Source organism: Zeugodacus cucurbitae, chromosome 2, assembly GCF_028554725.1.
Source record: "Zeugodacus cucurbitae isolate PBARC_wt_2022May chromosome 2, idZeuCucr1.2, whole genome shotgun sequence".
In the NCBI taxonomy this organism is placed as follows: domain Eukaryota; kingdom Metazoa; phylum Arthropoda; class Insecta; order Diptera; family Tephritidae; genus Zeugodacus; species Zeugodacus cucurbitae.
In genome coordinates, this window is record NC_071667.1 from 58,740,189 (window position 1) to 58,761,611 (window position 21,423).

General features: G+C 35.3%; 1 protein-coding gene across 2 annotated transcripts in view; it reads right to left on the reverse strand.

Moving 5' to 3' along the window:
* Positions 1-10,207: 10,207 nt before the first annotated feature.
* The window catches only part of LOC105214571 (endoplasmic reticulum aminopeptidase 2), a 61,828-nt gene continuing 50,612 nt past the window's right edge, over positions 10,208-21,423 (reverse strand). For both annotated transcript variants that reach the window (XM_054225338.1, XM_011188077.3), the window contains 12 exons: positions 14,841-15,029; positions 14,688-14,770; positions 14,386-14,594; positions 14,131-14,311; positions 13,214-14,071; positions 12,993-13,151; positions 12,620-12,926; positions 12,408-12,550; positions 12,079-12,341; positions 11,441-11,570; positions 11,009-11,380; positions 10,208-10,941 (listed from right to left, as the gene is read on the reverse strand). In XM_054225338.1, coding sequence (XP_054081313.1) covers positions 10,792-10,941; positions 11,009-11,380; positions 11,441-11,570; positions 12,079-12,341; positions 12,408-12,550; positions 12,620-12,926; positions 12,993-13,151; positions 13,214-14,071; positions 14,131-14,311; positions 14,386-14,594; positions 14,688-14,770; positions 14,841-15,029 — 3,044 coding nt within the window. In that variant the 3' untranslated portion in view covers positions 10,208-10,791. The remainder of the gene's footprint in view (positions 10,942-11,008; positions 11,381-11,440; positions 11,571-12,078; positions 12,342-12,407; positions 12,551-12,619; positions 12,927-12,992; positions 13,152-13,213; positions 14,072-14,130; positions 14,312-14,385; positions 14,595-14,687; positions 14,771-14,840; positions 15,030-21,423) is intronic.

Here is a 21,423-nt window from a genome sequence, read left to right on the forward strand (position 1 = left end):
GGTCTAAAGCCACACTGATAAGGTCCAATCAGTTTGTTGACGGTGGGCTTTAGTCTTTCACACAATACGCTCGATAGAACCTTGTATGCGATATTTAGGAGGCTGATCCCACGGTAATTGGCGCAGATTGTGGGATCTCCCTTTTTATGGATTGGGCAGAGCACACTGAGATTCCAATCGTCAGGCATGCTTTCTTCCGACCATATTCTGCAAAGAAGCTGATGCATGCACCTTATCAGTTCTTCGCCGCCGTATTTGAATAGTTCTGCCGGTAATCTATCGGCCCCCGCTGCTTTGTTGTTCTTCAAGCGGGTAATTGCTATTCGAATTTCTTCATGGTCGGGTAATGGAACATCTGTTCCATCGTCATCGATTGGGGGATCGGGTTCGCCATCTCCTGGTGTTGTACTCTCACTGCCATTCAGCAGGTCGGAGAAGTGTTCCCTCCATAATCCCAGTATGCCCTGGACATCGGTTACCAGATTACCACCTTGGTCTCTACATGAGGATGCTCCGGTCTTGAAACCTTCGTTAAGTCGCTTCATTTTTTCATAAAATTTTCGAGCATTCCCTCTGTCTGCCAGCTTCTCAAGCTCTTCGTACTCACGCATTTCGGCCTCTTTCTTTTTTTGTCTGCAAATGCGTCTCGCTTCCCTCTTCAGCTCTCGGTATCTATCCCATCCCGCACGTGTTGTGGTCGTTTGCAATGTTGCGAGGTAGGCAGTCTGTTTTCTCTCCGCTGCGAGACGGCACTCCTCATCGTACCAGCTTGTTTTTTGTCGTTGCCGAAAACCAATTGTTTCGGCTGCAGCGGTACGCAATGAGTTTGAGATGCCGTTCCACAGTTCCCTTATACCGAGATGCTGATGAGTGCTCTCAGAGAGCAGGAGTGCAAGTCGAGTAGAGTATTTCGTGGCTGTCTGTTGCGATTGCAGCTTTTCGACGTCGAACCTTCCTTGTGTTTGTTAACGGGCATTCTTTGCTGCACAGAGGCGGGTGCGTATCTTCGCTGCGACCAGATAATGGTCCGAGTCTATATTTGGTCCTCGGAGCGTACGCACGTCTAAAACACAGGAGACATGTCTTCCGTCTATCACAACGTGATCGATTTGGTTCCGCGTGTTTCGATCAGGAGACAGCCAAGTAGCTTGATGTATTTTCTTATGCTGGAATCATATGTAGTGGGTACAAAAAGCTATGAACATAAGCCATTCAAAATATACCCGTATGTGAATTGTGGGTTCGACATCTCACCCAACATAAAATTGACTATCTCTCAGTTTTTCCAGACATTGTACAAGCATTTTTTTACGATGTTGGAAAATGCTAATTGTGATTACTATTCAACTTTTATGTATTATACATTCTTATATCTATATCTATTCAAAGTAAATTACTCACAATTTTATGATTTACATACGTTAATATTTATGTAAATACTTAATTTACATATGTACATATAGGTGCAGTAGGGCGGTGATAGCATTCCTAAAAATATCTGAAATAAGTTTTACTGGTTTCATTTATTCCGAGAATTCGAACTTGTAAAGCCCATGGCATTTGCAATGTGTATATTTGTTTGCACAAATAAATCATAAAACTAATGAAGTATTAATTTCTGTTTGAACATTGTATTTCTTGTACATATACTATATGTCTATGAGAATATATTAATTTAATAGCTTAAGTCAATTTGAGTTAATTTCGTCATATTCCAAAAAATAACGGGATTTGTTTTTGATAATAATTTTTATTCATTCGTCTACTTTAATGTCGTTTCTTCCAAAATAGTCCCCATTCGATATTAAACAAACTCGATTTTGGGATAGACTTTGGCTCTTTCATCTATTTCTCGAATGCTTGTAAAACGCCGTCCCTTTAAGGTTCTTTTTATACCCTCGCAACAAAAGTTGCTAAAGAGAGTATTATAGTTTTGTTCACATAACGGTTGTTTGTAACACCCAAAACTAAACGAGTTAGATATAGGGTTATATATACCAAAGGGGTGAGGGTGAAGAGTGGAGTTCAAATCCGAATGTCTGTCTGTCCGTCCGTCCGTCTGTGCAAGCTGTAACTTGAGTAAAAATTAAGATATCTTGATGAAACTTGGCACACTTATTTCTTGGCACCATAGGAAGGTTGCTTTCGAAAATGAGCAAAATCGGACTGCCACGCCCACAAAATGGCGAAAACCGAAAACACATAAAGTGCCATAACTAAGCCATAAATAAAGCTATGGAAATAAAATTTGGTATGAAGGATCGTACTATGAAGGGGCATATTTGGATGTAAATTTTTGGGGAAGTGGGCGTGGCCCCGCCCCCAACAAAGTTTTTTGTACATGTCTCGCAAACCAATAGAGCTATATAAACCAAACTTTCTGCAGTCGTTTTTTATTAATTTCCTTATACAGTCCAAAAATGACAGATAATAACCACGCCCACCTCCCATACAAAAGTTAAGTTGAAAATTCCTAAAAGTGGGTTAACTCACTAACGAAAAACGTCAGAAACACTAAATTTCACATAAGAAAAGGTAGATGAAAGCTACACTCAGATTTTTTTACAAAATGGAAAGTGGGCGTGGCGGCGCCCACTTATGGATCAAAAACCATATCTCAGGAACTACTCGACCGATTTCAATGAAACTTGGTTTGTAATAGTTTCCTTACATCACAATGATATGTTGTGAAAATAGGCCAAATCGCTTCACAACCACGCCTACTTCCTATATAACAGAACTTTGAAGACAATCTGAATCGTTTACTTTACAATATATAAAGTAAGCACTAGTGAAGATGCAGAACTTTGCACAAATACTATGTTAATAGTGTGGCAGCCCCATTCTAAGAATCGCCGAAATCGGACAATAGGTTTTTAAGATCCCATATATCGACGAGGACCTCGGTGCTGTAACCTAATATTATGGTTTCCAACTTTCAATGGACTTTATACAATATATATGACGAATATGTGGCTCAAATTGTGTATTATATAATATAAATAAAGTTAAATGAATAAATTGCGAGAGTATAAAATGTTCGGTTACACCCGAACTTAGCCCTTCCTTACTTGTTATTTTTGGTAGTCATGTCGGGCGAATATGGAGACTGGGGTATCGTTACAGTATTGTTTTTGGACAAAAATTCACGAACCACCGATTAAGTTTGAGCTTTTAACAAGTAAAAATCGTCAAGCTCATAAAAATGTGTCTAACCTTTGCAGCTGCTAAAGACAAATTGATAAAAAGTAAAAAAAAAAAAATTGAAAATTGTATATTTGGATAATTTTAAAATTCCCGTTATTTTTTGAACTCACTGCCGAATATAATATTTTTTGTCCCTGTAAGGATCAGTAAAGAGAATTTTTTAATAACTTTTTATGAGAATGTTACGTAGTGGTAAAAATTAATGACATCGATGTACATGCATACATCTTCTCTATCCCCATATAACTAAATAAAAAGGATTTGAAACCGGGTTCCGTTGATTTCAGATTTTTCCAATGCCAAACCAAATGAGTTACTTAATTTCTAAGCTGAATGTGGTAATTTGTATTGCTTACTGTTTATAATACAATAAACTTTGGTTGGAGAGTAGCAAATCGAACCCAACTGGTACATATAAATGACATATGTATGTAATCCATATCCGTTGGTCATCTAGTTACACACCTTCGATTAATTAAGTGTTTACATACCAATATTGTAATATATTCAACTGTATAACTCTGTTATTGTTGTAAGCTTTTCTACAAGAGAGCAGAACTTAAATGTAGTGAACTGAGAATGGCGAAACGAAGACGGATATAACCAACACTGTGTGCCATGTTGGCCAATTTTGTTGTCGTCTGAAGCCTAACGTCAGTTTATTTATAAGAATCCAGTTGTTTACCAAAAATATTTGGCACTCAACAAATGAAATTTACATTTACAGAAATTAGCGTAACTAATTAATAGAGAAAAGCTGCGCCTATGAAATACATGTAAATATTATAAATAGATTTACAAAGACTACCACTTACCCATTTGTTATTTTAAGACAAAAAAATTAATTTGCATAAGTATATTTAGATTTTTTTGCTTTGTTTTCTGTGTTTTTACGTTTACTTTATTTCGATATTCCCATTTAGCTTAGATTAGATTTTTTTTTACAACTATATAGTATGTATAATATTAGAATTCTATTAAATCTAAGCTTCGAAAAAAAATTAAAGAACATTATTGAACATTACCAAAACACTAATTAATTATTCAAATAATTTATATTTTACATATTAATTTAACTAAATCAAGTAATTTAATTTATAGTAATAAATTGCATAATTGAACACTAAGCAAATCTTTGTAGAAGAATTTATATATTGTATTTTCTTGTTGTAAAATTATTTTTTATGCATTCAGACTGCAGTGTAGATTGAGCGTATCAAAAGTTACAAGTCTACAGGTATATTGGAAAGTAAAGAAAATCTATTTAGAAATGCTATAATAGAATTGTAAATTCTAGCAATTACATGTCTGCTATTCTAAATGAATGCTCAATTGCTATACATTGAAGAATTGCGAAGTGTGTGTGAAGCGATAAAAAAATTTGGACGGACAAATTGCCGAAATGTAATATGAAAGAAGCGAAGAAAATTACTTAATGAATTTCTAAATAATACTTCAAAATTTATATAATTACTAACAGATGAGTTCATATAACGAAAAATTTGGATATATTTATAGCCTAAATTCTGGCGAATGTGGTATTCAAAAATATTTAAATAAAAACAAAAATGCATAAGTGAATTTGAACTCTTCATAAAAGGGTTTTCAATAGGGACGCTACAAAACCAGACTGATAGGGGCAGCAAACGACTCTATATTTTTCCCGCCCTTTTGACATTTCTCTTCATTGCATTTCATCATGGAAAGATATACGATCCAACAAAGAGTCGGAATGATTAAAATTTACTACCGAAATTCGAAGTCAGTGGCCTCAACTTTAAGACTTTAAGCGCTACATCCAATTTATGATCGTCATAATAGAAAATGGATAAATTTTAAGGCGCTGTACAAAATGTTCTCGTGCCAGTGAGACAAAGAAGTGCCCGTAGTGTCGAGAATATTGCTGCCGCTACCGGATCAATTGATCACACTCAAGTATTGGGGATCTTTGTGACATCGCTGTGGCGAATTTTGCGAAAAGACCTTGGATTACATTCTTACAAGATTATATTGACGCAAGAAATCGTCTTATGTTCGTGAAATGGGCTGAGCAACAACTTGAAAATGATCCGAATTTTCAACGAAAATCATCTTCAGCGATGAGGTTCATTTTAAATATTGGGGATCTTTGTGACATCGCTGTGGCGAATTTTGCGAAAAGACCTTGGATTACATTCTTACAAGATTATATTGACGCAAGAAATCGTCTTATGTTCGTGAAATGGGCTGAGCAACAACTTGAAAATGATCCGAATTTTCAACGAAAATCATCTTCAGCGATGAGGTTCATTTCTGGCTGAATGACTTCGTCAATAAGCAAAATATGCGTTATTGGTCAGGCAGCAATCCACACGTATTCCATGAGTCACCATTGCATTCCGAGAAAATTACGGTTTGGTCCGGCTTAATGGCCGACGGCGTCATTGGACTGTATTTCTTACATGATGATCAAGACCGGTACGTTACTGTGAATGGGAATCACTACCGCTCAATGATAACCGAATATTTTTGGCCCGAATTGGATGATATAGACTTGGACAATATGTGATTCCAAAATGGTCCAGTCAATTGGCCGCATCGGTTGTGCGATTTGACGCAGTTAGACTATTTCCTGTGGAGCTATGTCAAGTCTATTGTCTATGCCAACAAACCAGCGACGATTGATGAACTTCATACGAATGTCGTACGTGAAATTACAGCAGACTCGGCCGATTTATGCTTGAAAACCGTCGAAAATTTAGTTCAGCGTCTGGACTTCTGCCAGCGTACCCGTGGGAGCCATGCAAAAGAAATCGATTTCCATACATAATGGCATCGAATGTACTTTCATTGATATTCCAAACCGTTTTTGTTTTATTTATAAAAAAAACGTTTGTAGCGCTCTTATTGAAACCCCTTATATAATTTTTATAAGAAGCCAACGCTGCCAAAATGAAAAAAAAAAATATTTTTTTCTTGAAATTACTGATTGTATTTTTGTACGCATATACATATGTATTTATGTATGTATGTACGCTTGCTGTATGTCTGTATGTAATTATGTAGAGTTGTTATTTTTTACTTGTTCTCTTCTTATTTTCATACACTGTAAAATCTACTGTAAAGTTGTCTATAAAGTTTTGCTCACAAAAGTCCATTTTGTTACTGTGTTTTTTTTTTTGTTTTTGTTTGCTATTTTCTATTTTCATTTGCGCAAATATTTGATTCTCTTTACACTTGAGTGTTATATGCTTGCTGTTTTCTTCTTTCTGCTTTTTATGTTTCTTTTTGTTGTTTTCTTTTTAGCTAAATTTAGTATTAAAGAGTAAAATATCTCCAAAATGTAATATTCTTTACTAATTTGTTCTCGTTTTTGTTATTTATTTATTTATTTAGTTAGTATTATTAACTATTCATGTTCATGTTTTTCAAAATATTTTTATATTTTTGTCTTGTTTTTGCTGTGGATTGACTTTATTTGCGCATAGTTAGTATAAACTTGCAAAGTGTTGTGTAAGAAAGTCACTTGCTAGTTTGAATACATTACAAAAATTATTAACTAAATTCTTTAATGCTAAACAATTGGTTTAAATTGAACTAAATTTCGTAATAAAATTCACTAATATTTTCAATATTTTATTTCAAGTGTTTTAGAAACTAGTGTGTATAACAGTATTTCTTTTTTTTTAATAAACTAATCCGCAAAGTAGTAACTAAGTAATCTAAACTAAATACAACTTAAAGCTCGATTAATTAATTACATAAATATGTATGTATGTATATATATTGGTCTAAAAACATACATATACACATTTTGATTCCTACTTACTTTCGAAAATGTTTTGCTGTTCAATATATCCACGTTTTTGTAAATATTTGTAAGTATTTTCTTGTAGTTTTATTATTAATATTTAAATTATGTTTTATATACCATTGGATTTATGAATTTACTTCAGAAGTTTTGCTTATTACATTTTTAGAGTTTTAAAAAAATACTTGCTTGTAATCACTATTGTTAGAATTACAATTTTAAGTACATAAATATTCTCTATTAATTCTAAATATTTTTTTTTTTCAATCAATGTGTAGTGCCATTGGCGTTTAGAAACATACAGAGTTGCATGTATGTTTGATAAAAAAAACAATTAATTATGTAAAATTTATTAATGTTGGAAAATGCTTAAATTAAAAATAAACGCAAAATTATGAAAAAAAAAAATTTTTAAATAAAATTTTAAACAAAAAAATTGTAACAAATCAAGTCAGTAAAATATGCGAATTTTTTTATTTATATTTTGTAATTGGAAAAATCCGCCGAACATCATGCTTAGTTTTAGAAAACTCACACCACAGCCGGACTTTGAACTTTTAGCTTTGAAATCTCAAGAATATTAATATAAATTTCACACTTTCGATGCTAAAGGAAACAGGTGTTAAGATAATGAAATTGGATATTCCAAGAAACTGTGTACTCAATACTATTTATAGAAAATAGTATTAGTAACTATCAAGTTAAATAGAAGAGAGTCTGTGGAGATCCTATTAGACTGATTATGTCAGTCTGTTGAGAGTATTTCAGCTGTTTGTTCGATTCGCCACTCTCCAATGTAAAGCCTTTGTGAATATCATTATAATGTGCAATATATTCTGACAGAACCTAAAGCACTTGAGTGCTAAAATACGTGCGTTGAGTATCTAACTTCTGAGAAATTTTGAAATGAAGATCCATCTACCGCTATTTTTTGTGCATTTTTTAATAAAGTAATTTATGAATATAATATTTCTAATATGCCGTTTTCATTGCGACAAATTCAATGACAGAATAGTCAAAATATTGACAACTACTGGCATTTTAATTATATCGGGTGATCCAAGTACACATACATTTTTCAATTTCCTTTTTATGACAGATCACACGTGAGTTGTGTCAAACTGTCATGTTAATTTTGTTCAGTATTTTTTTGGCATTTCATCATGGAAAGACTTACGCCAGAACAACTTTTACAAATTGTACAACTTTATTGCGAAAATTGACGTTCAACATATGGTCAACATAATCGGCCTACTCAGCGTACTATTCTGGAGACCCTGTATTCATTATTGAATAGTATTCGCTCGAATAGACCACATCCAGCACGTAGTGAAGAACATATTGCAGTCTTAGCTGAGTGTGTACACGAAAACCGTGGAGAGTCGATTCGAGAACGTAACCGTCAATGGCGACCGTCATCGCGACATGATAACCGACTATTTGATGCGTGAAATTGAAGCTCGTGATCTCGACGACATTTGGTTTCAATAAGACGGCGCCACTTCTCACACATCGCATCACTCGATGGATTTATTGAGAGAACACTTCGCTGAGCAGATAATTTCACGTTTTGGGTCGGTCGATTGGCCACCGAGATCGTGTGATATCACACCGTTAGACTTTTTCCTGTAAGGTAATATGTATAGTCTAAAGTCTATGGGACAATTCCTTCGATTCTGGCCTGAGTGCAAAACATCACACTTGTCATCCGCCAGTTATCAGTCGAAATGCTCGAACGAGTCATCGAAAATTGGACTCAACGGATGCACCATCTGAGATGTAGCCGCGACCAGTATTTAAAATAATGCCTTGCCTTAAATGCCAAAGAATATTCTTTCGATTGATAATAAACAATCACCATTAAATTTGAATTATTTCTTTAAAAAAGTGGGGAACCTCAAAATGGATCACTCTTTAATTAAAAATATTGTTTTTGTCAACTTTCTTAATGTTTTCGTCATTCATTTTGACCTAACGAAAATCACTCTTTCCAAAATCGTTAAAAAGTTAAGTACACGGAAATTTCACTTCGAAAAATAATACAGTTATCTAAAACTTCTTTCCAGCATACTAGTAAGTGTAATAGGTGCAGCAATAACTCGACAATATATAGACATCACCTTAATAAACTGTTCATACTAGTCCAGTTGGTAGACAAGCTCTCGTGCTCAGCTGACCATTCACATGACTTTTAGCGGCTTATAACATTCACTGGTACGTAAATTTTACACAAATATACAATAACTAATATTAATTAGCAAATAATAAAATAAATATTTTTTTACATGAATTGTTGTATTTATCGATTTTGTAAACACCTACACACATATACTTGTTGTGTAATACATTGAAGCGTGTGTAAATACCATGAAGTTAGACAGTTATCCAATTATACAGTTATTAAGTATTTTATGTCTTTGTGATTTACATGTACAAAGTATATAATTAAATATATAGTTTTTACCAGTTTGAAGTTGGAAGGGTCACTGATATACTAAACATTATATTACATACATACAATTAATTATTATTTATGGTTGCAGTGTTTATTTCATAACAAGTACAGTTAATTACTTTAATTACATAAATAAATATGGCTGATGAGTTATATTTTTCATTTAATTATTTTCTTTGAATTTTTTTTTTATTTTTTCTTTGTGGAATGTTGTTGGTAAATTATATATATAATATATATTTTATTTTTTTGCAAATGAATACATGTGGTCTTTTATGTTTATATATAATTTTTAAGAGATCAATTCTGCCGTTTTTTTGGCTTTGAAAACTGGATGAATTTGTTTTATACATAAATAAATATTTTTTGGTTTATATTTTAGTTTTTAAGCTGCATTTTATTATAATTACAGTTATATGTTGGATTTTTTGATAATATTATATATAAATTATTATTATTTTTTATTATAAAAAAATTAAAAACAAAATATTAAACGTAATAAAAATATATAAATTTTTAGCATGCCAGCAATATTAAAAAAATATTGAAATAATTTTAAAAAATATTAAAATATATTAAAATATTTTTTAAATATATTAAAATATTTTTGTAAATATATTAAAATATTTTTTTCAGTATTAAAATATATTTTTTTTATATTAATTTTTTTTTAAATATTAAAATCATTATTTTTTAATATTAAAATAATTTTTAAAATATTTAAAACAAAATAATAAAAAATAATTAAACTTCACGAAGAACTACATAAATTCCAAGTTTCCTACACACACTTAATATAATTTAGCTACTATACCCTTTAGATGATATGATAAACTTATATTCCAGTACCTTTTTCCTAACCTATATAATTACATCTAGAAGACTCCCTATTTCATGATTTGCTCCAAACACTAGCCATTTGGCGGCCCAATAATGCCTAGAGATGCGTTCTATACGCATTCTACGTCTGTATGCTATGTAAGTTTGTATGCATATGTATGTTATGTAGTATGTATAAATATATGTATGTATGTAGTATGTAGATAAGGAACATAATTACAAATGAGGAAATGTATGAGTGAGTGTTTGACTGCTTGTTATATATGTACGCGTATATATGTAAATATATAACTATATATAAGTAGTATGTGTGTCACTACATATGTATATAGTCTATATGTATGATCTGATAACTGTTAGTATGTATGTATGACTTTTACAATGAATTTGAACATAGTTTTAGATGTTTGATGAAAATCTCTACAAATAAACTAAAAAATAGCAACAAAATTATCTTAAATGCTATTGTTGTTGCTTTTGTTGCTTTTGTTGTGCCAAATCAATGCGAATGTAAATTACTCTCTACCCATTTATACAGCGATGTCTGAGAGCGCGCCACCCACTCCACATTGGAAGCGACGCTGCTGAGCGTCATATTCAGCACTTCCATGCCGGGACCGCGTCCAAAGCGATGCACCAGCGATTTAAGCTGAAAATATTTAATAATTATTTTTAATTTTCACATTACAATCCAAAATAAAAAAAGGTCCTCTCACCTCATCATAATCGAACTTCGTCGCGCCATATTGTGTTATCGCCGATATCACTTTGGCAAAACTCAGCGTACCATGTCCGAGTCGCATTTCCAATTCAAACCATTTGGCTTGTAGAAAGCGACACGCCATCGCTCCACCTGTCGGTGTGCCAGCAATGGCCTGCAGTACTTGTACCACCTCGACGGTTGGCAGCATAGTGACATGCGATAGCAGGCGATTTTGTAGCCAAGCGTCTTTGGTGCGACCGAGCGCACGCAGTAATTGCATGCGTTCGACGAAACTCTCCGAAGTGCGTTGGAGCGCGATGAAACGCTCCCAACAGTGTTGCCAGTAAATATACTCACCGGACAGTATGGAGCCGGTGTAGACCACCTGTGGGTTCACCAGAGTACTGTTATTGAACAACTCTTTAATACGATTAACTGCACTTACCTCTCTCAGATTGGGCGGTATCGCTGAGCCGTTGTAGTACAGAAACTGGTTCAGCATATTTTTGGCCTTTGTTATACTGTCGATATCTTCCCAAAGCACTGAGCTTAAGAGTACTTCCGGTCGCATTAGTCTAAGGATGAAATTGGGTACCCACATTATTCGAGATGAAAGAATTTTTAAATTTTAACTTGATATAAAGTGTTTGATCTAAGGGATATCGAGCTCATTTTTCGGAAAAGTGTCTGAAGCTCTGAATCTGAATCTCTTGTGGTTTTTAATTACTTATTACGGTTCTAAACGATTCCCGTTTATATTCGGCGATTTTACAACCAAAATTGAAAAAGAAACTCTGATCATCTAATAATATTCGAAACTGATACTCATTGAGGTCCCAAAAAGTATGTCTCTGTGTCAGAATGCCATAGATCCTTATTGATATTACTACTTATTCTAACTCTTATATTATTAATGGACCTTAAATTCAAACGACTGCGAGTATTTTAAGTTCTCTCTTCTAACCTAAAATATCAGAACCTAATAGATCTATAATTTCAATATTCAATAAATTTTCTTTTAACTCAGTTTCAGTTTTAAATCATATAATAATAAAGAATATTGTTAGTTTTCCGCTTACTCACCTCTTAGCCTCATCGCCATCATCAGTCCAACCGATTTTCTCAATAACTGTAGCCAATTTCATTTTGATAAATTCCGATAACATCAGAAAACATTCGGAATACTTTAATATACGACGCCACTTTTCCAAATGACGCAACGCCACTGTCATGGGACCCCAATTTGTTTCACTCGGTAAATATTGTATCATATTCATGGTGATCTCACAGGGCAAAAGATTCGCGTGGCAGAGTGTAAACGAATCCGATAACAGACCGATGCGATCCTAGATAATATAAAATGCAAAATAGTAAGGGGTCTGAAAAACATTAACTTCATTAAAGTTACTCACCTCACTGGCTAGCTTTTCGGGGTTGTTGGAAAGCTCCTCAATCAAATTCGCCCAGTTGTCATCGTTGTACAAAACGCGATAATAACCAGATTGCATAGCATTAACCTTGATCCACTTAACATTCTCGGGTACATTGAAGGTGACTGTAAATTTAAAAAAAAATTTGTTCCCTTTAAAAAGCCGAATTATATTTTTGGTTTACACGCACTCACCATCAATATTCTGCAGCCATAAAGTCTCACTGACATTATTCGTATCGGTTATATAGGTTATTGGGAATATCCATTTCATCTTGGTCGGTTGTTTGTTTTTACCCGCCGGCGTTGGTGCCACTGTGCTCGGCGTCTCTGTGACATTAACCACTGTTTTGTTGTAATTGTTGCCGTCGTAAGTCTCATCGTGTATGGCAAGGAAGTCAGCTGGCTTGAAGGGCCGTTGTGATATGGATACACTGTTGCCCAGTTTGGTAACAGTCAGTAGCGGGAAGCCCGGTTGATGAGTCCACAAAGTCATCATATCCTGTTAGGGCACGGAGAGATATATTTTTTTTTATTTCTTAAAATGTCAAAAGAAGACAAGACTTACTTTGATATTCTTGGAACCGTTGGCTTTCTTTGTGCATATCGTCCAAAGATCTGTGGGTTCGGCAGTTTTAAAACGATTAATTTTCAAAAAAGCGCCAAGGCAACCGCGAAAGCGATCTTCGCCAATGGCGGTGTGTAACATTGAAAATATGGCAGCGGTCTGTAGAGTAACGATAATTTTATATTAGGCTTCAATTTTTTTAACTCCACACTTTATATCACCTTTTGTATGAAGAACTCCTCATTATTACCATCATGCTTTGTACCATTCATAATGCTATCCCAGCCTTGTATGGCGTCAATGTCCAAAGCGGCTGTAGCCATTTTAAGCAAATACATTTCTCTCAATGGCCAGTTGGTTTGCTGTGGTGAAAGCGAATGTATGCCCAAATATTTGATAAGTCCCTCCCATAACCAGACATCCTTCAACACTTTCCTCGATGTAATGCCACCAAAGAACTGTCTCACCATAGCCTCGGCCACTTGTAAGGCGCTCTTCTGATACTCTTCCGTCGTTATGGACTCGGGATCGGTGAGAAAGGCAGTCTTCAGCGTTACCAAACCCAACGAAGAGATAATGTTACGATCCAACGAGGGCAAGGCGACAAAATCGACTTTCGTCAGCGGATACAATATGTCCAACCAGGTTTGTAGATGCTCCAACACGTCACGTGCGGTGTGTAGTATAAAAGATGAGCGTGGCAGTAGATCACGTGGCGCATAGAAAGTATACGACGGCGCACGTTTAATTAGCGAACCCGTCGACTGACTGAGGGATGTCAGATTCTTGCCATTGGTTTCGGCAGTGGGCGTAACGGTCGTTGTGGTGGTATTCTTCATCAGATTAATATTCAGTGAATGTGTGAGTGCGGTTATATTGCGCACGGGCGGCTTCTTCTCCTTCAACTGTGTGTAATTGTTGTGTTGCGCGGATTTCTTTGAGCCAGCGCTACCGGGCGGCGCCGGTGTTGTAGGCAAATATGCTGGTGAGGGCTGCAAAGATTCACGCTGGAAGTCGCTCACCACCCAAGCGACAGCATCGGCGGGTAGTGGTGGCGTCTCGATGAAATCGTCACGTAACTGTGGAATGTAACTAGCGATTAGTAATTGAACGGTGTTAGAAGTTGGCATGCACTTACCAAACCCGTGCCCATGTAGAAGCCCACATCCTCCGTTGTATGCACAATGGAATTGGAAAGCCCAATGTGGAAGCGATCACGAAAAACGGATATGCGAAATGGAGCACGTATTTGTGGCTCATCGAAACAGGGGAATGCGCGACGTGCGCTATTCGGTCGAAATACTGTGGCAGCTAGCAAACTGTGCAAATTTCAGGAAATTTGAGAACAGATTTGTTAAAATTAGCGAATTTTTTATTTCTTTTTCACACTTACCGCTCCAGTCCATTCGAGCTCTCATATTGATCCACGTAAAAACCCTCCGGTTCCGGATTTAATTTCGAATACCAACGCAAGTTGAGCGTGTAATTCGCTTTCTTCTTGAGTTTCTCCTTAACTTCGATATACAATTGCTGTCGCGGTGGATATTCCAATACTTTGACAATCTTAATGGCATAACCCTTGTTGCCTGTCGTCACAATGGCCTATGGGAAGATGTAAAAATGTCAGAAAAGTAAGTTTTATGCGGCTTCGATATATTGTAAAAAAGAAAGAGAAACTCCATCCAACAAACTTACCCTATCGGTGACGTTTAGGTCCTGTATGTGCAACACTATAAAATTTGTTTCCTTCTCCATGAAGAGATCAATTGTCACTTGACCTGTAGAAGAAATGTCAGAATTGATTTCGTTAAAAATTTGAATTTTTTTGAACTCATTTCGTTGACTAACCTTTGACGTCCAGCGTCGTCAGATTGGGATGTATTGTCACCATGTAACGCAGTGGACGCGCACTCGTTGGCAGTGCCATCTCCAGCCAGGGGTAAGGTTCTCCATTCGTCGCAATCGGATTGAATGGCTGTGTGTCGTTCTCTTCATCCGTTTCGAAACCCGGTGCCAATTTACCAGCGCACGAACAATCTGAAATGGCAAGCAAGCGAAAAGAGATGTAAAATGGTGACCAATACAAGAAAATACTCGTATTTTTGCTAGTTTTAATGATAATCTATATATTATTTTTAAAATAATTATATGTTATGTGGGATTTGGGGTACATTACATACGCGCATTTCGATACAACTAGTCAAAAGTTTATTTTTATGATAACTAAAGTTGCTAAGTTTATATATATATTTTATGTATATATATATTGTGTAAGACCTAACAATTATTTGGTGTGCTAAAAAAATATTTTTTATTATATTATTCAGGTGTTTACAGTTATATTAATGCACACATCCGTAAAAAATCAAGCGAAATTATATATTTCTATGAACACAGATTTTTATATAGTTTTCTATATAAAAACATGTAAGATCTAGAAAACAAAAATATAATTCACATTTAGGCATGCATTAAAGTTATTTTTATATACATATTTACAATAGATATGTATCATGAGGTATTCAATGAAAAAGTTCAAGATACGTTTGATATTATTTCAAGGAAAAAGTTAGGTTAACTTTGGAATTAAACGAATATATTTAAAATACTTCTTACAAGAGAAATGTAACTGATTGTTAACTATTTTCATTAAAAATTGTTTCGTCATTTTGAATTAATTAACAGTTATCGAGTGGCGAATCGAACGAGTAACTAGTTTAAATAAAATAATTAAGCACTTACAGATAGTTAAAGATAGCTCAATATCACAGTTTCCAGATTCACAGCAGGCAGAGTTCATGGACCGATTTTACTCATTATATAAGGAAATATTTAAATTTTTTTGTAATGAACCGCCAACTGGTGGTCTGAAAATTCCCATATTAGGTGTATGTGGGCTGGGAGCATTAATATACCGATTTTAGCGATTTTTAGCACCTAATTGATTGTTATTTTCGGTATAAAGTCGGACCTCATTTGTGCCTTGAACTGTTATGTTCCGATTTCGAATATTTTAAACCTTATTGACACTTTGTACTCTGTGCAAAGTTTTATTCCGATATCCGATGTTGATATAATATAAAGTGAAAAAAATCACATTTTGCCAAACCTGTCGTCCAATTTTTGCACGGAGTCACCCACAGTCTTGCGCACGTGATCCAAGTTTCATCAAAATTTCCAAATTTTTAGTTAAGTTATTGCTTACACGAACGGACGGACAGATAGACATCCGGATTTCAACACTACTCGTCATACTGATTAGTTTAATATACACTCTTAAGGGGTTAAGCCACTATGAAATTTCCAAAAATTATAATTTTTTTGTTTAATTTCAATGTCTATATTCTAATGAGTATTTTGAAATGTCTCCGAAAGCAAGGTCTCAATAATTATGAAGGTTATGATCATTAGTCCGCGGTGGAAGCGCGCCGGTAGTAATTTTTTTCTTCTTTTGCCTTTTTTCTCAAAACAACATTTTTCAAGACGGTGTTCACGATAAGTCAAAAACTATTCAAGCGATTGACTTAAAGATTAGAATACATCTTCCTAAATAGATTTTCGACAGAGTGAGGTGAGATTTTTTCGATTCAATACATAATTTGAAACATTAAAAAAAAATCGTAAACAACCATCCGATTTTCACGCGATCGTGTATTTTCATATACCCGATTTGAACAATTTTCATTTTCCAGAACAATAACATTGACATGGTTATCAGATTGACATGCCTTTTTTTACTTGTGGTAAAACGTGTTAAATGCATATATGGTTATTTTTGCAATATAACGGCACGTACGAAGTGACGAGACGTGAAGCATGCTCTAAAAGCATGAGACGATTTCACGAAGCACTTAGTGAACTATTTCATTTAAGTGTAGTGGGAGTATTTACTGATGGATGTTGGACAGCTTTGAAAGGTTAATGAGATTTTTTTATACTCTCGCAACAAATGTTGCTAAAGAGAGTATTATAGTTTTGTTCACATAACGATTGTTTGTGTCACCAAGGAATAAAAGAGTTAGATATGGGTTTATATATATATAGATGATCATGATGACGAGTGAAGTTGATATCCGTCCGTCCGTCCGTGCAAGCGATAACTTGAGTAAAAATTGAGATATCTTAATGAAACTTGGAACACTTGTTCCTTGGGACCGTGCTTTCGAAAATGGACAAAATCGGAATTGCCAGGCCCACAAAATAAAGAAAACCAAAAACACATAAAGTGTCATAACTAAGCCATAAATAAAGTTATGACAGTAAAATTTGAAAGGATCGCACTAGGAAGGGGCATATTTCGATGTAATTTTTTTGGGGAAGTGGGCGTGACCTTTCCCCTTATTTGTATATATCTCGCAAACCAATGAAGCTACATAAACCAAACTTTCTGCAGTCGATTCTCTAACGTACCCCACCACACACCATGAAAATAGTTGCAATCGGATAATATCCACGCCCACCTCCCATACAAAGGTTAGGTTGAAAATTACTAAAAGTGAGTTAACTCACTAATGAAGAACGTCAGAAACACTAAATTTTGCAGAAGAAATAGCAGAAGGAATTTGCACTCAGATCTTTTTACAAAATGGAAAATGGGCGTGGCATCGCCCACTTATGGGTCAAAAACCATATCTCAGGAACTACTCGACAGATTTCAATGAAATTCGGTATATAATATTTTGGACAAAAAATGGGCGAAAACGGTTCACAACCACGACTACTTTCCTTATAACTCAACTTTGAATTGCATCTTATTCTTTATAATATATACATAAGGAAACACCAAAGACTGTACAATTTCCCATGCTATATTGTGCAAATAAGAAATGATAAAACAACATAACTCAACGTTGTATTTTTATTCTTTCAAGCTTTAAATGGAAATATTTTTTATAAAATTTGTAAACAAAATCATCAATCTGTCTACAAATCTTCAAATAAAATATACTCAAAGCAAAAAGTGCTTAAGTCAAAGGTTTATATATGTACACTGTTTAAATAAACAATAATAAAATATAAATATTTTGTACAAAAAAACTTATTTATATTATCATAGACAACAAGAAGTTGGTACACACATCTATATCATACATATGAATATTTAATAATCGTCTATTAAATTTCTTCATGATTTACTAATGTCTATGAAATGACACGCCTATTTACTTCGCAAAAGACTCATATGAAAGATGTTACTAGATTTATGTAACACACTTGAGAATGCTAACATCTTTATTTATTTGCTTTTTTTATATTGCTGCGACACCAACATGCCATAATTAATTAATAGAAAAAAGTACGATTTTATTTAGAAAATGCGTGTGAGAAAGGTCTAAGAAATGTGAAGGAATTGCGCAATAGTTAATATTTCTGTAAGAATTTTACTCACATTTTTACCAATCAAACAAGCATAAAGTGAAATCGTTATTTATTTATTGTTGTTGTGTTTTTTTTTAAGATTTAAGTTTTGTTCAAAAAAATATCAAGTAAATATAAACAGAAAATATATATAGAATATATATTGCATTTGATTAGCGAAAAATGTTTGCAAAAAGTCAATAATACATATATAGTAATTTTTAAATATTATATATTTCATAATTTATATCGTATAGTACCCATATAGTATATAAGTTTACGGTTATATTTTTTACGCTTACATATACATATGTAGTTGAAATTTCACACAGCATACCCACACACACACATTTTTTTCGGTGTTTGAAAATCTGGGTATGATTTAATCAAGTATAAGGGGTGTTTCCATAAATAAAAAATATTTTTTAAACAAAAAAATAAGTTTAAAGATTAAATTGTATGAGAAACATATTTGAATAAAAAATTTAGTTGAAATGATTATAATATGATTGAGATGGATGGCTTCCAGACTTCAAATTGTTTCAACACAAATTAAGGCACACTGGAGAACATCTCCTCTAACATAAAGTACTTAAAACATGCTATGGCAATTAATCGAACCCTGATTTGACACAGAGTTTCCTCTATCCACATGAGGGTTTGGTCAGACATACACATGTCTTTTTTATATTCTGTGGTTCGGCGTTTTACTGTACCGAATCCACAACAGCGCGCCACGCATCTCTTCTTTTGGCAGTTTGGCGCCAATTGGAAACACCAAGTGAAGCCAGGTCCTTCTCCACCTGGTCTTTCCATCGGTGTGGAGGTCTCCCTCTTCCTTGGGTCCCACCAGCGAGTACTACATCGAACACTTCCAGAGCTGGAGCAAGTTCCTCCATTCGAACAACTTGACCGAGCTAGCGTAGCCGCTGTCTTTTTATTCGCTGTACTATGTCTATGTCGTCGAACAACACATAAAGCTCATCATTCCATCGTCTGCGGTATTCGCCGTTGCCAATGTTTAAGGGACCATAAATCTTCCGCAAAACCTTTCTCTCGAAAACTCCTAGTGCCGTTTCATCGGATGTTGACACCGTCCACGCTTCTCCACCATAAAGTAGGACGGGAATGAATGATTCTCAATTGCCTACTCAGTGCATAGTAGCACCTGTTGGCAAGAGTGATTCTGCATTAGATTTCATGGCTGACATTATTATCGGTGTTAATGCTGGTACCTAGGTATACGAAATTATCTACAACTTCAAAGTTATGACTATCAACAGTGACGTGGGAGCCAAGACGCGAATGCGCTGACTGTTTGTTTGATGGCAGGAGATATTTCGTCTTGTCCTCGTTCACCACCAGACCCATTCGCTTCGCTTCCTTATCCAGGCGGGAAAAAGTAGAACTAACGGCACGGGTGTTGTTTCCAATGATATCGATATCATCGGCGTACGCCAGTAGCTGTACATTTTTATAAAAATTTGTACATTCTCTGCTTAGCTCTGCGGCTCGAACTATATTTTCCAGCATCAGGTTAAAGAAGTCACACGATAGCGAGTCACCTTGTCTGAAACCTCGTTTGGTATCGAACGGCTCGGAGAGGTCCTTCCCGATCCTGACGGAGCTTTTGGTGTTGCTCAACGTCAGCTTACACAGCCGTATTAGTTTTGCAGGGATACCAAATTCAGACATCGCGGCATAAAGGCAGCTCGTTTTCGTGCTGTTGAAAGCAGCTTTAAAGTCGACAAATAGATGATGTGTGTCGATTCTCTTTTCAAGGGTCTTCTCCAAGGTTTGGCGCATGGGGAATATCTGGTCAGTTGTTGATTTTCTAGGTCCAAAGCCACACTGAGAAGGTCCAATCAGTTTGTTGACGGTGGGCTTTAGTCTTTCACACAGTACGCTCGATAGAACCTTACAAGCGATGTTAAGGAGGCTTATCCCACGATATTTGGCGCAGATTGTGGGGTCTCCCTTTTTGTGGATTGGGCAGAGTACACTGAGATTCCAATCGTCGGGCATGCTTTCTTCCGACCATATTCCGCAAAGAAGCTGATGCATGCACCTTATCAGTTCTTCGCCGCCGTATTTGAATAGCTCGGCCGGCAATCCATCGGCCCCCGCCGCCTTGTTGTTCTTCAAGCGGGTAATTGCTATTCTAATTTCTTCACGGTCGGGCAATGGAACATCTGTTCCATCGTCGTCGATTGGGGAATCGGGTTCGCCATCTCCTGGTGTTGTACTTTCACTGCCATTCAGCAGGCTGGAGAAGTGTTCCCTCCACAAACTCAGTATACTCTGGTCATCGATAACTAGATCACCTTTGGGGGTCCTACAGGAGTGTGCTCCGGTCTTGAAACCTTCAGTTAGTCGCCGGATCTTTTCGAGCATTATCCCTGCCGGCCAGCTTGTCAAGCTCTTCATACTCACGCATTTCGGCCTCTTTCTTTTTTTGTCTGCAAATGCGTCTCGCTTCCCTCTTAAGTTACGAAGTTAAAATTGGGTACAGAAATTAGGTACGAGCATATTTGAATGTAATTTTATCGAAAGATGGGCGTGATACTGCCCCTACTTAGTTTCTTGTACATATCTCGTAAGTTGCTAAAGCTATATCAACCAAACTTTCTAGAGTCATTTCTTTTAGCGTCCTCATTTTGCAGCCTAAAAATTTAGGAAATCGAGTTATAACCGCGCCTATCCCCCATATAAAGGTTATGTTGAGAATTACTAAAAATTCTTTAATTCAGTAAGGAAAAATTTATGAAAGCCAAAATTTCATGGTAAAAATTGTGCAGAAGTGCTCCTTCTAATAGTGTGCCTCTGTTCCAAAATGGGCAAAAATCAAGTCAATATTTCTTTTACCTCTATATACCTGCTATACGGATTTTCAAACATGTCCACCGGATGTATATCGGTTAATATGTGAGATATTAAAATTAAGTGAATGTAAAATCTTCGATTTTGTGTAACTTGGTTGGCTAAAATAATTGAAATCGGCCCAGCCCCACCCTCCTATAGTATAATCGATAACGCTTTTTTTGCTATTCTAGTGGACTTTATGGCGAATATG